The following is a 17,719-nucleotide window of genomic DNA, read 5'->3' as shown; positions in this document are numbered from 1 at the left end:
GATAAAGATGGACTTGTGAGGAGAGTTAAGATTGGTCTTGGGGAGGAATTTACATTAATTGAAGACCAGAAAATGGGAAAGATGGGACAGCATTCTGGCAAGCTGTCTATTGTTGAACAGCCCATTCAGTAACTGATCTTGCTCTTAGAAGCTGTTTAATGCGACGATTATATCTATATCTGGCCACAACCAGGCTCTACCACAGGTCGACTGGGTCTACCTTTTTTTTCCCTGTTAGTCAGCATGTTATCCTCAGTAGCCTTTTTTCCTTTATTGATTTTATTGACAGCTTTTTGTCTACATGAGGTGCAGGAACAGTCTGCAGAACAAGGGAAATCATACTTCTTACTCCTCTCAAAGGGAACAAGGTGGGATTTTACATCTTTTAGAAGCTTCTCAAATGTGATCATCAGCAGAGATCTCATTCCATCTGATTTAACTGATTTATTTATTCCATATCACTGGTTTATTTCCCAATTCTCTCACCACCCAAAGAGATTGAGCTATAAGAGAAATCAGTCTGTTAAACTACAAAAAAAATCTGTGAAAAGAAAATGTTTTTGTTCTTCTGCTTCTTTTATCTGGAAATACAACCTAATCCTGGTCCAGATTGCAAATGCTTGAGTACTCCTTGTGATTTTAAAGCTTGAACGGGTCTTGGTATCACTCATTTAAATGTCAGAAGTCTTCTTCCCAAACTTGATTTCATGAAAATTTGGATGAAAGAGTTATATACTGATATTCTTACATTATCAGCAAAGTGGCTTACAAAATCGGTTACTGACAAAGACATTGCAATAACGCGCTATAATCTTTTCCGTTGCGACCGCACCAGAAAGGGTGGCGGTGTTGCAATTTACGTAAAAAACAAATTCCATGTTACTGTCCAATCATCAGTATCTGTTTGTAAACAGTTTGAACTTCTTGCCCTCAAGCTCTAACTTTTGAAGGGCTATTTTATTACCATTGTGGGCTGTTATAGACCCCCCTCAGCTAGTAGTGAGGCTTTAGTTTCACTTAGTGAAAAACGATCTACTTTAGATTTTAATGAAATTGTGCTGGCTGGAGATTTCAACTGGGACTGGTTGTCTTAGGGTTAGGGTTAATTAATCTAAACTCACTTTGTGAAACCGAAAACCCAGAGTTTTCGTTAACTCAGGGTATACTTACTCAGAGTTTGCACTAAACCGGCTTCCTGAAATAGGGCCCAGGGCTCGTCGGGGGAGCTACTTAGGAGAATGTTGGAGCTCCCACTGGCGTGGGATCATTGAGTTATCGTACCAAGTTAGTGTGTCAGTATATGTCAGTGCTGTTCGTATATACCTGCCGAGGGTTAGTGTTGACGGCTGCTTCTATGGTTTCCCTGCAGGAGGAAGAGTGGTCCAGAAAGGCAGCACGCACGGGGTGTGCGGAAACACAACAGCAGGGAGCACGAACACAGACGTCGGAGGGAAGCATGCACACGGGGTTCAAGGGAGCAACGGGGAGTTATTGTGTTTACAGCTTTTCACTGTAAATAAAGAGCACTGTTTGCATCGCAGAGTCTGCGTTTTGGGTCCTCCTTTCCCCACATCCCCACGGTCTGCCAGCCAGACCATGACATCAGCTCTCCAGTCTACTCAAAAAAAGGGATGCCAGAAAAACCAAATCTGAAGCGGACTGGCTGATTTTTAGACAGCTCAGAAACCGTTCAACTTCCTTAATTTAAAAGGCCAAATCAGAATTCTATCTTTCAAAAACTACTAAACATCTGAACGATCCTAAGAAATTCTGGAAAATAATAAAATCTTCTTATGGAGACATAACTACAAATGAGATGCCAGCCTTTGTCGTAAAAGACTCCTGCACCTTAATGGAGAAATGTGATATTCTAAACTGCTTTAATGAGCTTTTTCATTCTTCAGGATCTCTATTTGAATCTTTATATCCAGATTTAAAACAGCTTAATCAACAGGAGGCTCTCTCTGCAACCACTCAAACTGAATCTTTGGTCCAACCCTTCAGTTTTTCTCCACTAAATGTTTTTGAGGTCCACAGGGCTTTAAATCTGTTGGATCTAAATAAATCTGCAGGACCAGATCAACTTGATCCTTATTGTCTTAAGTTGGCTGCAGATTTTATAGCAGAACCACTAACTTACATTTTTAATCTTAGCCTCTCGAAAGTGAGATCCCTGTAATACAGAAATCTGCCTGTGTTCTCCCTTTGCTGAAAAGAGGTGATCCTTCAGATGTTAATAACTACAGGCCCATATCGAAATTGTGTGTTCTAGCAAAAGTTCTAGATTCAGAGTTTAGCTGTTCATTAGTGAACAACTGAAAGACTTTTTTGACAAAAATTCAGTTCTTTCCAACATCAGTCAGGATTCAGAAAACAACACAGCACACTAACTGCTGCTATTTAAGTGGTTAATGACATCATTGATTCAATGGACTGCAAACTTCCTCTTTTCTCCCAGTATCCAAGTATCCAAAGAAGTTCCACAGGGCTCCATATTAGAGCCATTGTTCTTTTCTCTTTACATAAACAACCTTTGTGATAATTTGTCAAATGCTGCATTTCATCTTTATGCAGATGATACAATTATCTATTGTTCATCTCCTTCACCAACCCTGCAATTTCTGCAGTCTGCCTTTGATGTTTTTCAGTCCCATTTAACCCAACTTAAGTTGGTGTTAAATCGATAGAAATACAAGTTCGTGTTATCCTCAAATGGCAAAGAGTTGTTAGCTACATCTCCTAAGATTACAACAATTCAAGGAACTGAAATTGAAATGGTCACATCTTACAAGTATCTAGGGATCATTATAGATCAGAATTTGTCATTTAAAACTCAAATTCAAAGGCTTGTGTCGAAGTTAAAACTAAAACTAAGTTTCTTTTTTAGAAATCAATCCTGTTTCTCCCTCCAAATGAGAAAACACTTGATTCATGCAACTTCTTTACCTTTAATGGATTTTGGTGACCTGCTTTTTATTTTTTTTATTTTTTTTTTTTTTTACAACTTTATTTATAGTTTTCCAACAAAACAGTCCAGAATTTCTTACAAAAGTTGCGAACCCTACCCCCCACCCCCATCCAGGTGGCATCCCCACAACCAGGAAGCACAATACACACAACACAAAAAAAAAAAAAAAAAAAGGGGAGAAACACTCAAACCAATCTGTGACAGTCATTATAGCACCAACAGCCGGACCCCGGCACATGAGAGAAGAAACAAAGAAGAAAAAGGGAATAAAGAAATCCCAACAGTCAAAGTACGGGCATTGAGGAAACTATGGACAGCAGTCCGAGAAGAGAGCAAGAGCATAAATTACCAACAAGTAAAGAACAATAAATCAGGCAAAAGACAGACTCTTGACATGAGTTATGAACCGTGACCAGGTTTTGTCATATTTACTCTCCAAGCCGCGCACGGTATACCTAATTTTTTCCAGAGCTAATCCCAACATCACCTCTCTAATCCAATGGACGTAGGAAGGAGGGTTCGACGCCTTCCAGCTCAGCAGTATCAGACGGCGGGCATGCAACGAGGCAAAGGCTATTGCGTTTTTGTGGAGGGGAGAGAGTCTCAGCTCTTCCCGAGGTACACCGAAGATAGCTATCAAAGAGTCAGGCCGCAGTGTTTCACCCGATATAGCTGACAGTGATTGAAAAATTGATGTCCAGAAACCATACAGGGAGGGACATGACCAAAACATGTGCCCCAAAGAAACAGGAGAGTAATCACATCTAGGACAATTCGGTGCAACATCAGGGTACAGTTTAGACAGTCTGTCATTAGAATAGTGGAGCCTGTGGACGACCTTAAACTGAATCAGGCCATGTCTAATACAGAGAGAAGACGTATGTATACGCTGTATGGCTTTCTTCCAGATGTCTTCTGACATGAGTTCTCCAACCTCCCCTTCCCACGCCGCCTTAGGTTTGTCCCATGTATGAGGGCAGCTTTCAAGAATCAATGCATAAATCTTCGATATTGCTCTTTTAGTGGGCTGACTCACATTAAGAACTAGATACAGTAGGTCCTTAGAGGGCAGAGACGGGTACCCTGGGAGAAATTTAGAAGCAAAACTCCGAGCCTGAAGGTATCTGAAGTAGTGAGACTGTGGTAAGTTATGGTCTTCACACAAATATTTAAATGAGACAAAGCCATCCTCAGTGAAGAGATCTTGAAAGAAAACCAGACCGTTTCTGTGCCAGACTGCAAATGAATGATCTATTTGAGATGGTGTAAAAAGATGGTTGAACATTATCGGAGAAAAGCTACAAGTATTTGTCAAGTTAAAATGTTTCCTGAATTGACCCCAGATCTTAATTGAATTTTGAACCACCAAATTGGAGTTCAGCCCAGATGCTTTGACAGTCAGTGGGAGAGGGGCAGTTAAGACCGAAATCGGAGAGATTGGGAGTGTAGCTCTCAGTTCCATATCTGCCCAGACTGGACCCTCCCCATCCGCAAACATGGTTATCCAATATGTCAGCTTGACAATGTTAGCAGCCCAATAATAGAATAAGAAATTAGGTAAGCCCAAACCACCATCAGCTTTAGCTCTCTCCAGGCTTGCTCTCCTTATGCGTGCAGGTTTTTTGTTCCATATGAACAAAGAGACAAAGCGATCCAGCTGGGCAAAGTAGGATTTGGGGAGAAAGATGGGGATCATTTGGAATAGATAAAGAAACCTGGGCATTACAGTCATCTTCACCACATTTATCCGTCCTGCCAGCGAAAGTGGAAGTTTTGACCACCTACCCAGATCAGATTTAGTACTGTCCAGAATAGACCTGTAGTTATACTGGAAAATAGTCTTAATCGAGCCAGCTATTTCCAGTCCCAAATATGTGAATTTGTCATTTTCAATTTTAAAAGGCAAATCGTCATAAGTGGTCTGTTTTGCCAGATTGTTCAATGGAAACAGTAAAGATTTTGATAAATTAACCTTATACCCCGATATGTTGCTGAACTCCCGCAGCCAGCGGAAAAGGTGGGGCATACTCCCAATTGGGTCTGATATCTGCAAAAGGAGATCATCAGCATAAAGCAGAGTTTTATGAGTTACCTCACCCCTGGATATACCTTTAATCCTCTCATCAGATCTGATAGCAATTGCCAGCGGTTCGATCGCAATGTCAAACAGGAAGGGTGACAGGCAACAGCCCTGCCTCGTCCCCCTGTAGAGTGAAAAATATTCCGAAATCAGACCATTTGTCCTGACTGCAGCCATAGGCGTTGAATATAGGACTTTAATCCATCTACAAAAAGTAGGTCCCATGCCGAATTTCTCCAGAACTGTAAAAAGGTAGGACCATTCGATTCTATCAAACGCCTTTTCAGCGTCAAGGCTCAGAATAACTTCCGGTTGTATTGTCGAATGGGGGGAGAATACCACATTAAACAGTCGTCTCACATTAAAAAATGACTGCCGTCCGGGAATGAAGCCCGTTTGGTCCTCATTAATAATGGTGGAAATAATAGGGTCCAACCGTAGTGCAAGAGTTTTGGTTAAAATCTTATAGTCACAGCACAAAAGACTTATTGGCCTGTATGAGCTACACTGTACAGGATCTTTATCTTTCTTTAGTAAGACTGAGATCGTGGCCTGGGTAAGCGTCTGCGGCAGATTGCCAGTAGCAAAAGATTCAGCATAAACTGATTCTAAAATAGGTGTGAGCTTCGAAGAGAATTCCTTGTAAAACTCCATGGGGAAACCGTCCGGACCTGGCGACCTTCCAGTCTGAGATAATTTAATAGCGTTCGTTATCTCTTCAATCGACAACGGCTGTTCCAAAGGCGACTGAGCGTCCGGAGAGAGCTTGGGAAGATCCAGCGAGTCAAGAAACGAGTAGATCTCGGATGAATTACTGCCCACCTCTGATTGATATAGGGTAGAGTAGAAATATTTGAACTGGTCATTAATGACTCGGGGGTCGTGAGATATCGAATCAGCACCTATTTCAATTCCCGAAATCACGCGCTCGGCTGACCGCTGTTTGAGCTGAAGTGCAAGGAGCCTCCCCGCTTTATCTCCATGCTCATAATATACCTGCCTGGATTTAAAAATATTTCTTTCGGCTCTCCATGTCATAAGCGTGTCAAATTCAGTTTGCAACAGTAATTTCTCCTTAAAAAGATCTGGCGTAGGTGAAAGAGCGTAACGCCTATCCATATCCGCAATCTTGTCAGCCAGTTCTTTAAGTTGTTTAGAGCGCTCCTTGTCTCTGTGTGCCACATAAGAAATAACTTGGCCCCTAATATAGGCTTTCATAGACTCCCACAAGACTCCCCTCGACACATCCTGAGTGTCATTAATTTCTAGAAAGAAGTCAATCTGATTGCTGAGAAACGTTTTAAAGCGTTCACATAAAAGTAATAGGGGGTCTAGCCGCCACGTTCGTTGGGGCGCTACATTACCTGGAAAAACCAGACCCATCTGCACAGGGCTATGATCTGACAACACTATACTGTGGTATTTGGTGCTGGAAATTAAGGGAAGTAGCTGGTTATCGACAATGAAGTAATCAATCCTGGAGTAACTATGATGTACAGGGGAAAAAAAGGAAAATTGCTTCATAGATGGGTTTGTTGCACGCCAAGGGTCTGATAAGCCGTAAGAACGAAGTAGGGAATTAATAGCCACTGCTGCTGACGAGAGGGTGTTGCTCGACCTCACGCTTGATCGGTCCAGCTGGGGAGAAAGGACACAATTAAAGTCTCCACCTAGAATTAGTTTATAGGAGACAAGGTCTGGGAGAGTCGAAAAAAAATTAAGAAAGAACTGTGCGTTGTCCCAGTTAGGTCCATAAATATTAGCCAGTATTAGTGGTGTGTTAAACATCTTGCCCACTACAACAACATATCTGCCATTAGGATCTGATATCACTTCAGAGTGTTCAAATGGAACCCCCTTCCTAATTAAGATTGCTGTTCCCCTGGCTTTGTAGTTAAAACGTGAATGATATATTTGTCCAATCCACTTACAACCTAATCTTTTTTGGGAGTTAGTATTTAAGTGTGTCTCCTGTAGAAACATCACGTCAGGTTTGAGCGATTTCAAATGACTAAATACCTTGCTTCTTTTAACCAAATTATTCAGCCCTTTGACGTTCCAGCTAATGAATGAGACCGATTCCTGTTGATTATTCACATTATCCAGAGTCATAGTGCCACAATCGATAATAGACTGATCCTGCACGTTGGTTATATCTCAGTGTTTCAGTGCCTGTTTGAGCCACAACATAAACCACAGATAAACCCAAAGCAAAACTAACAAAAACAAACAGATAAACATAGATAAACCTCTCACCATCCTGGACCCCTGGGCTGGTCTTCCACAAACCTGAGACTGCCCTGAAAACACTCCTCTCTCTCCTAGGCATATAACACGTTTACACTAGCTTAAACTCTTACATGAACTCAGCAAAGACAGAACAAAGTATAATAGGACCCTTGACTCAGCATCATTATTGCCGCATGCATGTCGGCACCCATCCACTTACAGGCCGGTACGGCTCTGAACACTCACGGTTGGAAAATAATCCCACAAGAAAGGGGTAAAACCCAATAAAAATAATGACACTGGTGATAAGAAAAAGGGGATTAATTAATCAGAATACATCAAAAAGCAAAATAAAAGCACTGTTGGGGTTATGGTGTCGGGCTGGAACTAAGACCAATGAGGATACCGAAGATATTCTGAAATAAAATATTCCCCAGGCCACATGACATCCACAGAAATCCTCAACATCTTATAGCTATACCTTGTCCAATCATAAAGGGCATCCAACCGTAGCGTGGCGACGTTCACCAGTCAATGCACAGCCTGTGCAGACTACCTCAATGGTAGCACGCAGCGTGTGATACTTGTTGTGGTCCGTGAATTAACTGTCACTCTCCCTCCGTCTCCCGTGGGCGCAGATTGGTCTCGACGTAGTGCCTTGCCTTGATCGGGTCTTCGAAAGACATCTGTTCGCCAGCCGGGGTCGTGATTTTCAATGTAGCTGGATACAGGAGACCATATTTCACTCCCGTACACCGGCGAAGCAATCTTCTCACCTCGGTAAAGGCCGATCTCTTCTTTCTAACGGTGGCCGAGTAATCTGGGTAGATGTAGAAACGCTTCCCATTACGGGTAATGGGACCTGCCCCCATGGCCTTTCGAAGAACATCCACTTTCTCCTGAAAATAGTGGAACTTGACGATTATCGGTCTCGGGGCATCTCCATCCTTTGGCCTCGGCTGCAGGCTCCTATGCGCCCGATCGAGCGTCGGCGTATAGTCTAGGGCGAGCGCTTCCTTCAACAATTCAGCCACGGCTTTCTCCGGTCGAATATTTCCGAATCCCTCTTCCACTCCAATTAGTCTGCAGTTATCACGACGTTGCCGGGACTCCAAATCATCGGCCTTGTCTGCCAACCGGACGACTTGGGCAGATAGCGCATCAACTTTAGCTTCCAGTGCTACAACACGGTTAGCCTGGCCATTAGCTTCCTCCTCAAGATCATCAGTGCGGGTCGAGAGCGTGGCGTTTTCTTTCTGCATGTCTTCGATAGCCTTCGCAAACTCTGCGCGCACACTCAGGACCTCTGACCTTAAATCACCCGCCAAGTCGTCTATTTTCTTGTGTAGTTCACCTGCAGCTGCCATCACAGACGAGTCGATCTTGGCTAGCACATTCTGCTCCGTTTGCTTTATGGCAGCCATGATTGTGTCGAGATCCGGCCCGGCCCCCACCCCCGCGGCCGGATCCGCACCAGGCAAGTCCGAGGCATCAGGCCCCGGCTTCTGCTTGAGCGATTTAGGCATGTTGAACAGCTTTAGACTACAAAATACAACTGATTCGAAAGATTAGGCACTTGTGAGACGGGTTCGCGCCGGGATGTACTAGAAGGGGAGCGGGAAAATTACGCAAATGGTCAATCTAAGCAGAGCTCGCAAAAACACGTCTTCACATGTCGCTGCTCTCTCCCCTCCCCCCCTGCTTTTTATTTTTTAATGCACCTGCTCACTACCTAAAGAGGTTGGATACTGTGTACCATTGTGCTTTACTTTTTATTACTGGTTATGGAAATTGTGTACATCATTGTTCTTTGTATGCTGCTGCTAAATGTCCATCTTTCCATATTTGTAGACTCTCCCATTGGTTGATCTTTATCTATAAACCTCTCCTTGTCATGGTCTCCGTGCCTGCCCAGTCGGCCCCACAAGGCTACAATTGCTGTTGCTGTTTTCTCCCTCTCTGCCTGGGCGGAGCTCACTGTGGGCTCCCGCCCTTGGCCCACACACACACCTGACAACACTCACCCATCATCACCGGGAGCACTATTTGAGGCTGGAACACAGATCCTCTCGTCGCTGGATGATTGTACCCCTAACGTTAGTGTTCTCACAGCTCTTGTGCTTCATATCCGTGACTTGTGATTTGTTGGTGACCTGCCTTCTCGTCTGCTTCAGATCTCCCCCCCCCCCCCCGGACCTGCGACCTCCCTGCTACGGGAAAGTGTGTGAGTGTGAGCGGAGAAGACGTGAGCGAGTTACCCTGTGATTCCCCTCGGAGTTTTTGGATCCCTTCACTGTACATATATTGCACTGCACTGTAAATAAACCACACCTTGGAGATACCTTACCGCTCTGCGTTGAATCCCTGTACCAGATCGTGACACTCCTTGGGCTGGTTCCATCTTATTTATGTGTTTATATGTGTAAAAACCACAACCAATACAGCCTTCATTCGCACAATATCATACAATTGATTGGCCCAAAAATCAGAACAGAATTGGAGAAAAAGGCTTTTAATTACGCTGCCCCTGCTTCCTGGAATAATCTGCAGGAGGAACTGAAATGATCAGAATTGGTTACCTTGGGGGAGTTTAAGTCTGTCTTAAAGGAACGAGAGAATAACTCTTTTACTCAGTGTCATTGTATTTAATGTCGCTCTTAATTAGATCTGTTATTGTATATTTCTCACATGTTTGTACGGGATATTGTATTTTTTTAAATGTTATATCCTAATGTGGTACGTCTATTTTGACTTTTGTTGCCATGATGCCATGGCTCTCTTGGAAATGAAATTTTTAATCTCAATGAGATTTTTTACCTGGATAAAATAAAGGACTAATACTGTATGAAGACCTTATGTGTGGACATTCTCTGCAGACTCGATTAGAGTCTATTAGAGTTGGCTGTACCACAGTCACCTTTCATTATTCTCTGGGCTGCAATTGCTTATTAATCCTTTTTTGTCTTTTAACAAATGCATTTAATAAAGGCATTTTAATATTGGAAATTCCCCTAGGTGGCGGTGTTGCATTTTAAACATAAACATGTTGAATGGGCCAAAGCTCATTCAACAAGGACTGAGGCAAAGTGGAAAACTGTTCTAATGTCAGACAAATCAATTTTTTTTTTTAGAAAATGTGGATCCTGCATTCTGGGCTAAAGAGTAAAGGGCTTTAACGTTGTTAAGTGCTGCTGTTTTTGCAGCTTGTTATCAACACTCAATTCAAAACCTCTGAAGGTATGTAATTATTTTACTGCCTATAGAATTGGCTGCTTGCACATCTGGCAATGCACCAGTGCTGAAAGGTGTACACAGGCAACTTGTGCTGCCATCGAGTTGACATCTATTTCAGCAAGACCACGCTAAACCGCATGCTGCATCTATTACAATAGCATGGCTTCACAGAAGAAGTACCTGGGTGTTAAAATGGCCTGCCTGCAGTTCAAACCTTTGACCAAGAAAAAACACATCGAGTGCATCATGAAATGACATATATGACAAAAAGGACCCAGGACTGTGGAGCAGCTATCCTTTGGCAAACAAAAAATGTGGGTTTTTTGACCCAGTATTTGAATTTCTCTGGTCTTGTTATATATTTCTTTGAAGAGGTATAAGATCATTTAGGTTTTTGTTGCTGACTTTATTATTATTATTTTTTTCCAATAATTATTATTTTCAATAATTAAATAAGAATAGTTGTGCACTCTTTAGTGTATTAGAGTCTTGACTTTAATTCAGTAGATGAGGTTAGAGGTGAGGAGGAGGATGACATTTTAACAAGACACCAATCATGCTGTCTCTTTCCTCCGCTTCTTTGATGACAAGAACCCTCTCAGGTGATAAAACAAAGGTATGATCCTTCATATCTTGAGTTTGACTTGCAGATTAAGGTGCAGAATTTAAAATATATCTCTACAGATAACTGACTACACCTTTAAAACCTTTGTGTTACATCTTGTGTATCATTTGGAGAAAGACCTGTTAAGACCAGTTTGGAGAAAAACCTGACTACTTCAATCTCTCTGGTTGTTTCTGAAACTAAGGAGCATGTATTTCATGGTGTTTATGCTAGATTATTCTGATAGTGTCATATACGACACCGACTCATTGTCTTTAATATCTGCTGACAGCCAAACCCTCTGTAGTGGTTTGCTTTATCTTTTTTCTTTTCTTTTTATATTATCCCAGTTTTGCTTTTTTGAGGAAAGCTGAATGAGGAATGACTCACAGTGTGCATTAGCAGTGACCTGTACAGAATAAATTAGCTGTGTCATAAAGGTGAGTCCAAGAGCAGATTAGACTAAAACCTTATAAATATTAGCATTATGCCAGATAAACAGCCCACCGTGTGGCCACTCCACGGTCCACTCTGTGGTGTTAGGACACGACTTAAGCAGGTCAGAGGTCACGTTGCTGGGGACAGTCTCTCTGGAGGTGATGATTTTCACTTTACCTTTGAAAAGATGACATATTACTACATTAATCCACAGCAGAGCTGAGCAAAGAGTAGCGAGGGTGTCTTGTTACCGGAGCTGTCCATCACAGTGAATATGACCCCGCCTCCAATCCCCATGCACTGTGGGTTCATGATGGAGGTGCACAGCAGCGCAGCAATGGCAGCATCTACTGCAGAGCCATTTTTCCGAAGAATGTCCCTGAAAGAGTTCATCGTTATCACTTTAGTGTTATTGTTATCATGTGTGCACAATTAATTTAATTTTAATCTTCATCAAAATTGTAATGTCCCACAATTAAATTGTCATGACAGAACAAAAAGAACATGCATACTCTCTGTCATATGGACCTGCATGAATAAACTTTCTGAATCCTTTATCATCCGCAACTGAAAATAGTTGTGGATGATTACTATACCTTTCTAATCTGACGTTGTTGTCCCTGGCTCTCTTTCTCTCTCTCTCCCTCCTGCTCTGTTCCTGTGCTACTGCCAGTGTAACTACCGCCCCTCCCCCCTCATCCCAGCGCAAAGCTCAAATGCGGAATGAAGCAAAAAAAAAAGTGCAAGAGGGAGAGAGGGTGAGAGAAAGAAAAAGGTGGCCATGTCATTATGTCATTAGTTTTTCTTCTTTTATACCCTTTCTTGCCAGCCACGCTGTGGAGTACTTGGACTGTGATGGAGCATTGTCCTGCATGAAAATCATGTTTTTCTTGAAGGATGCAGACTTCTTCCTGTACCACTGCTTGAAGAAGGTGTCTTCCAGAAACTGGCAGTAGGACTGGGAGGCTCGCGATAAGGAGCCGGCTTGCGTCGTTCACGTCAAAGACCCGGCTCTAAGAGCCATTTCGTTCACAACTGACACATCACTAAGGCACACACAAATTCTTTTTACACATACAAATCCTGATTTACAAGTACAAAATATTTATGACCACAATTTGAGCCCATATGTTCGCAGTTCTTGGAGATTTTTTAGCGTTTGCATTTGGATCAGTGCATAATCGTATGTGTAATGTGAAAAAAAAAATGTATCAGAAGTTTCAAATGTTACTCACTTTCCAATCTCCGAACAATTCTCGGAGTCTGCGGCCACTGCAGCTTTTGAGAAACGGCAATTAGGGTCCTCGTCGTCCGACGGGGCAACCTGACCTTTACTTTTACATAACCATACCCCTAACCAAATACCACCAACTATTGCACAACCAAAAAAAAAACAAAAACAAATCCAGAAGATGGCGTGACCGTTTGGGCTGCATATTTTGGGACACCAAGAGAAGCAAGGTAGTGTCACCATAACCCCCTTGGGGCTATTAGGAGTCGTATTTGCCCCCTCAGTGTTCTTGCTGGTGCGGAAAGTACCACGCTCCTCGTCTGACTCAGACATCGCTGTTTTCTTCTCTGCGTAACCGTCAGTAGTTCACTTCCTCTGAAAGTTTACCGCTTGTTGATGATTCCCCAGACAGCACAGCTACGTGTTGCGCACATATTTCCGCTGTGTGGGCACTGATAGGCGCAGCGTGGCGCAGACGTGTTCATTGGTAAGCAGAGGTATCTGCTACGTCGTTTGACGCTGCTTCTCTCTCTCTGGCCACTCCACACAGAGAGGGGTCCGGTAGCCAGTAGCGGTTTTTGATACGGGCGACACGGGCGGTTGCCCGGGGCGGCATCACGGGCATCGGCAAAAAAAATAAAAAAAGAACGGTCGTACTCATGCTGCCCCGACATCAGCCAGCGCATATTGGGAATGGCACAGGCACCGATCGGTTTTCTATCGCCCATTTCCTGGGAATAAGGACGCCCTTCGTTTGCGAGGTGAGCCTGCTGCTTGCGGCGCAGAGAGGAGAGGGCGGGGCGGCGGGGAAGTGTCTGGCTGGCTGGAGCAGCATCTAATAACCAACCAAAATAAAACTAAATAAAAACAAACCAACAAACACGAAAACACCAAACATTATAATACAGATTTATAATTTGCATGTTTTTCCGAAATTCAGGCGCACCGAGTCAAAGTCAAAGTCAAAGCTGCTGAAGTCAAAGTAAACTTTATACCATACCAACTTTATTTCTAAAGCACTTTAACATAAAACCAGAGTTTCACAAAGTGCTGTACATGTTAATAGCATACGTAAAGAAAATTAAAATGAGATAAAATAGATACAATAAATTGAAACATGTTAAAACAAATTGAGTCAACCCCTCTAATCAATGCCAAAGGCTTCAGCGAATAAATATGTTTTAAGAAGACTTTTAAATTCAGAGAGAGAAGAGGCCTGCCTAACATGCAAGGGCAGATCATTCCACAACTTTGGAGCAGCTACAGCAAAAGCACGATCACCTTTAAATTTATACTTAGTTTTCGGTACCTTAAGGAGCTGCTGATTGGCGGACCTAAGGGAACGGGCAGGTGTATATGGTTGTAGTAGCTCCGAGAGGTAGGGGGGGGGGGGCCAGGCCATTAAGAGATTTAAAAGCAAATAAGAGAATTTTAAAAACAATCCTAAAATGTACAGGTAGCCAGTGGAGTGAAATTAAAATAGGGGTAATGTGCTCAAACTTTTTTGTTCCAGTTAAAAGACGTGCTGCAGCATTTTGCACAACCTGCAGGCGCCTAATGGTCGCATCACTAACCCCAAAATAAAGTGCGTTACAATAATCCAGCCTAGAAGTAACAAAGGCATGGATTACTGTCTGAAAATGCTGTTTCGATAAGATAGGCTTTATTTTGGCTAATTCCCTCAAATGAAAAAAGCTAGATCTTACAACAGCTCTGACCTGGCTTTCAAGTTTAAGATTTGCCTCTATTTTAACTCCCAGATTAGTGATGACTGGTTTAACATACTGTGCCAGTGAACCAAGATCTATAATAGTGGCCTCAGAAGCGCCACCAAAAACCATCACTTCTGTTTTCTGTTCATTAAAATGTAAAAAGTTCAAAGCCATCCAAGTCCTTATTTCATCAAGGCATCTGAGCAGCGGGTCTACTGAGAAGCCATTTATCTTTTTAAGTGGGAAATAAATCTGGGAGTCATCGGCGTAGCAGTGGAAAGAAATCCCATGTTTCCTGAAAATAGACCCAAGGGGTAGGAGATATAGAGAGAAAAGTCCAGTATATAGAGAGACGAGACAACGAGGCTCCTGTTACAGCAGTGCAAGTAAACAAACAATATATATAAGAAGAGTAAGAAAATAAATATACACTTTAGGACCAGGGGTAAAGGGATCAATAACAATTTAAAATTTACAGTTTGATGATTTAATGTCTCACACACACCCATCGAAAGGGGAGGGGGCCGGCTGCTTCCAAATAGAGCACATTTCATTCATAATGTTGTAAATCCAAGCCCATTATGTGTTCATGATTTGAATCCTGGGTTGTGTGAAATCTCAGAAATGAACCCTAGACAAAGTGAATCTGTGAACTAAGGTGTAGGTCTGTTAGGTTATGTTGTGGTGATCCTTGGGTTGGGGGATTTGTGTTCATACTGGAGTGCAAAATTAAAACCAATGGAAGATGGACAAGAAAAGTTCGGACCGATACGGTATCGGTCCAATACTGACGTAAAATACTGAATCGGATATTGGAGATGCTCACGTGATAGAGCGGCTGAGTGTATTTGTAGCCTCGCTACCAAACCAGCATTTCATCTGGGATGAAGTTATCTCAGAGAGAAGTAAAGCAAGTGTGTAAGTTCATCTCTGAATGTTTGTAAAGCATTCCCACGTTAAGCTTAACAACCGATATATGGAGCGAGTGCCTCTCCTTGCTGCTACTTCAATCATGAAACTGATTAATGATCAGCTGATCGGCTTTTCTGTCGGAGTCCGTCTCTCTTGTTTGTTTTTGGCCCACTTCGCTCCAGAAAGAGGAAACCAGCGGCTGAACAACAGCAGCACGTTTAAGCTTGATAAGCTGTTGTTAGAATGTATTTAATATTACTTTCTACACCAGGATCTTTTTCTACGTAGCTGACGGCTGGTAACTGTGCAGGGGCGGATCTAGCAAAGTTTAGCCAGGGGGGCTGATAGGGCATGAACAGGGAAAAGGGGGCACAGAAACATACTTTTCTTTCTTATTCTCATTTAAAATGTCTAGCTTTTAATAAATAATTATCTGAATCTTACACCCAATGTTTTAATCTTATGTAAAATATATAGAAGTCCATTACTGTATATGGTAACTGTTAAGTCTAATATACGCTAGTACAGCGGTCCCCAACCTTTTTTGCGCCACCGACCGGTTTATGCCCGACAATATTTTCATGGACCGGCCTTTAAGGTGTCGCGGATAAATACAACAAAATAAAACTAGTACCGGTACCGAAAAAAAGACAATTTATTCATAACACACGTGAAAAGACCCAGGAAGACCGAGTAAACGATAAAAACTATAACAAAATAACGCTGAAAACCAATAAAAACCCTGAAAACTATACATTTCACACCTGAACCTCAACTCTCGCGGCCCGGTACCAAACGACTCACGGACCGGTACCTGTCCGAGGCCTGGGGGTTGGGGACCGCTGCCCTAGTAAGCTATACTACTTTTTCCTTTGGGAAGGTACCATCTCTGCAGTCTGCAGTTCTGTTGAAGAAAGATGTTGAATCTATTTAATTATTCTTGAAAAATAATTTATTTCTGTGCATTTTTTCCCCCACACTGCATCAAATTAAAGTTGATTACGTCGATTAAGCATCATGAGGTGGAGGGTGGGGGGTGGTTCCCTATTTTTTTTTGCTGGGAGTTTGCAAGTCTATTAGTTAGGTTGCTTAATACTCTTTAAAATACCAGAATAGGAAGGATCGAGTATATTAGATTGATCAGTATTGCTATGAAATATTTTGGGTGCAGTGAATTTTTTACATACAAGTATAACAGAATAGCTTTAGTGTTGTTGTTTATTTAAACTTGAGTATGAACTTATACAAAATGCAGCAAGATATTAAAAAAACAGTTTTATTGATTAAAACACACTATATCGGATTCATATTGGTATCGGACATCTGAGATATCCAAATTTATGATATTGGTATCGGACATAAAAAAGTGGTATCATGCCATCTCTAATATATATATATGCAACATATGATCCCTGTTGTTTCATCTTGGACAATGTTTTTGACACTCACTAGTCCTCGGCCTACTTCCTTCTCCTTAGTGTAAAGTCTCAGGGTGCTGGATTTGGATTGAAACCCTTTGATGCATGGTAGATAAATTTCTTGTTTGGATGTCACTGGCTTCTGTCTCATTTTTTGGCCAGCTTATTCTCTCAAAAGGGTATCTGATCGCGGGCAGGGCATAGATGTTGATTACCTGGGTGTAGTTCTTCCTAATTTGCTGACTCCTCAGCTATTGCCTTACTCTGGCTGTATCCAAATTCAGGTTCTGCAGCCTTAAAGTACGCAGCCTTAACGGTCCTCAAGTGAGAGGCTTGTAGGCTTGTTAAAGCCTCTGTTGCGCTGCCCAGGTTGCCTAGCAACCATGACACTAAAAGCTGGAAATGTTTCATACAGCTTTGTTTGACAGAAATGAAGGAGAACATATTTTGTACATTCGTTTCTATATGACCTCTGTGTGATTTAATAAGTATCTGAGGCTGAGACCACAGGACTGTAAAACATGATTGTTGGGCTTCATTTCTGTACTGAGCAGTCATTTAAGATTAGCTAGTAAATAACAATTAGCTCATGTTGTTCATGAGTTTAAAGTCTCACTGTGATAATGTAAATATAATATGGCCAATATTATAGTTATTATATTAATCATGATTAGTTATTACAGCAGTGAGTTTGAACTCCTTGTCAAATACTGAGCTTCAGTAAAGATTCAAGTTGCATTTATTTATATGTCCTATTACCTTAAATCTTCACTCAAAGACAAGTATCTTTGACAGTGTATCTATAGATGTATTATAAGAGGCAAATATTGTTCTTTTAATATGTTGGCATTACTAAATTTGGCTCAATGCTTATATATGTGTAAAAAGCAAAT

The 17,719-nt window shown here is 42.0% G+C and overlaps 2 protein-coding genes across 2 annotated transcripts in view; both read right to left on the bottom strand.

Annotated features, from left to right (window-relative positions):
• The window catches only part of LOC146656966 (glutathione hydrolase 5 proenzyme-like), a 168,223-nt gene extending 162,056 nt beyond the window's left edge, over positions 1-6,167 (bottom strand). Inside the window, exons 1-2 of the mRNA XM_085425071.1 lie at positions 5,562-6,167; positions 4,754-5,015 (exon numbers count right to left, since the gene is read on the bottom strand). Of these exons, the coding sequence (XP_085281197.1) occupies positions 4,754-5,015; positions 5,562-6,167 (868 nt within the window). The remainder of the gene's footprint in view (positions 1-4,753; positions 5,016-5,561) is intronic.
• A 5,346-nt stretch (positions 6,168-11,513) lies between these two features.
• Positions 11,514-13,368, bottom strand: LOC146656965 (glutathione hydrolase 5 proenzyme-like). Its single transcript, XM_085425056.1, has 4 exons — positions 12,789-13,368; positions 11,805-11,932; positions 11,623-11,730; positions 11,514-11,524 (listed from the first exon to the last, which is right to left on the bottom strand). Exons 1-4 carry the CDS (start codon positions 13,115-13,117, stop codon positions 11,514-11,516), a joined length of 576 nt encoding a protein of 191 aa, XP_085281182.1. The 5' UTR covers positions 13,118-13,368.
• Positions 13,369-17,719: the final 4,351 nt, after the last annotated feature.

Source organism: Rhamphochromis longiceps, linkage group LG12 (assembly GCF_057381845.1).
Source record: "Rhamphochromis longiceps isolate RC_006_pf linkage group LG12, R_longiceps_female_GT1.1, whole genome shotgun sequence".
NCBI classification, from domain to species: Eukaryota; Metazoa; Chordata; class Actinopteri; order Cichliformes; family Cichlidae; genus Rhamphochromis; species Rhamphochromis longiceps.
Note: the sequence above shows the minus strand (reverse complement) of the source record. Positions and strands in the feature narration are given on the sequence as shown.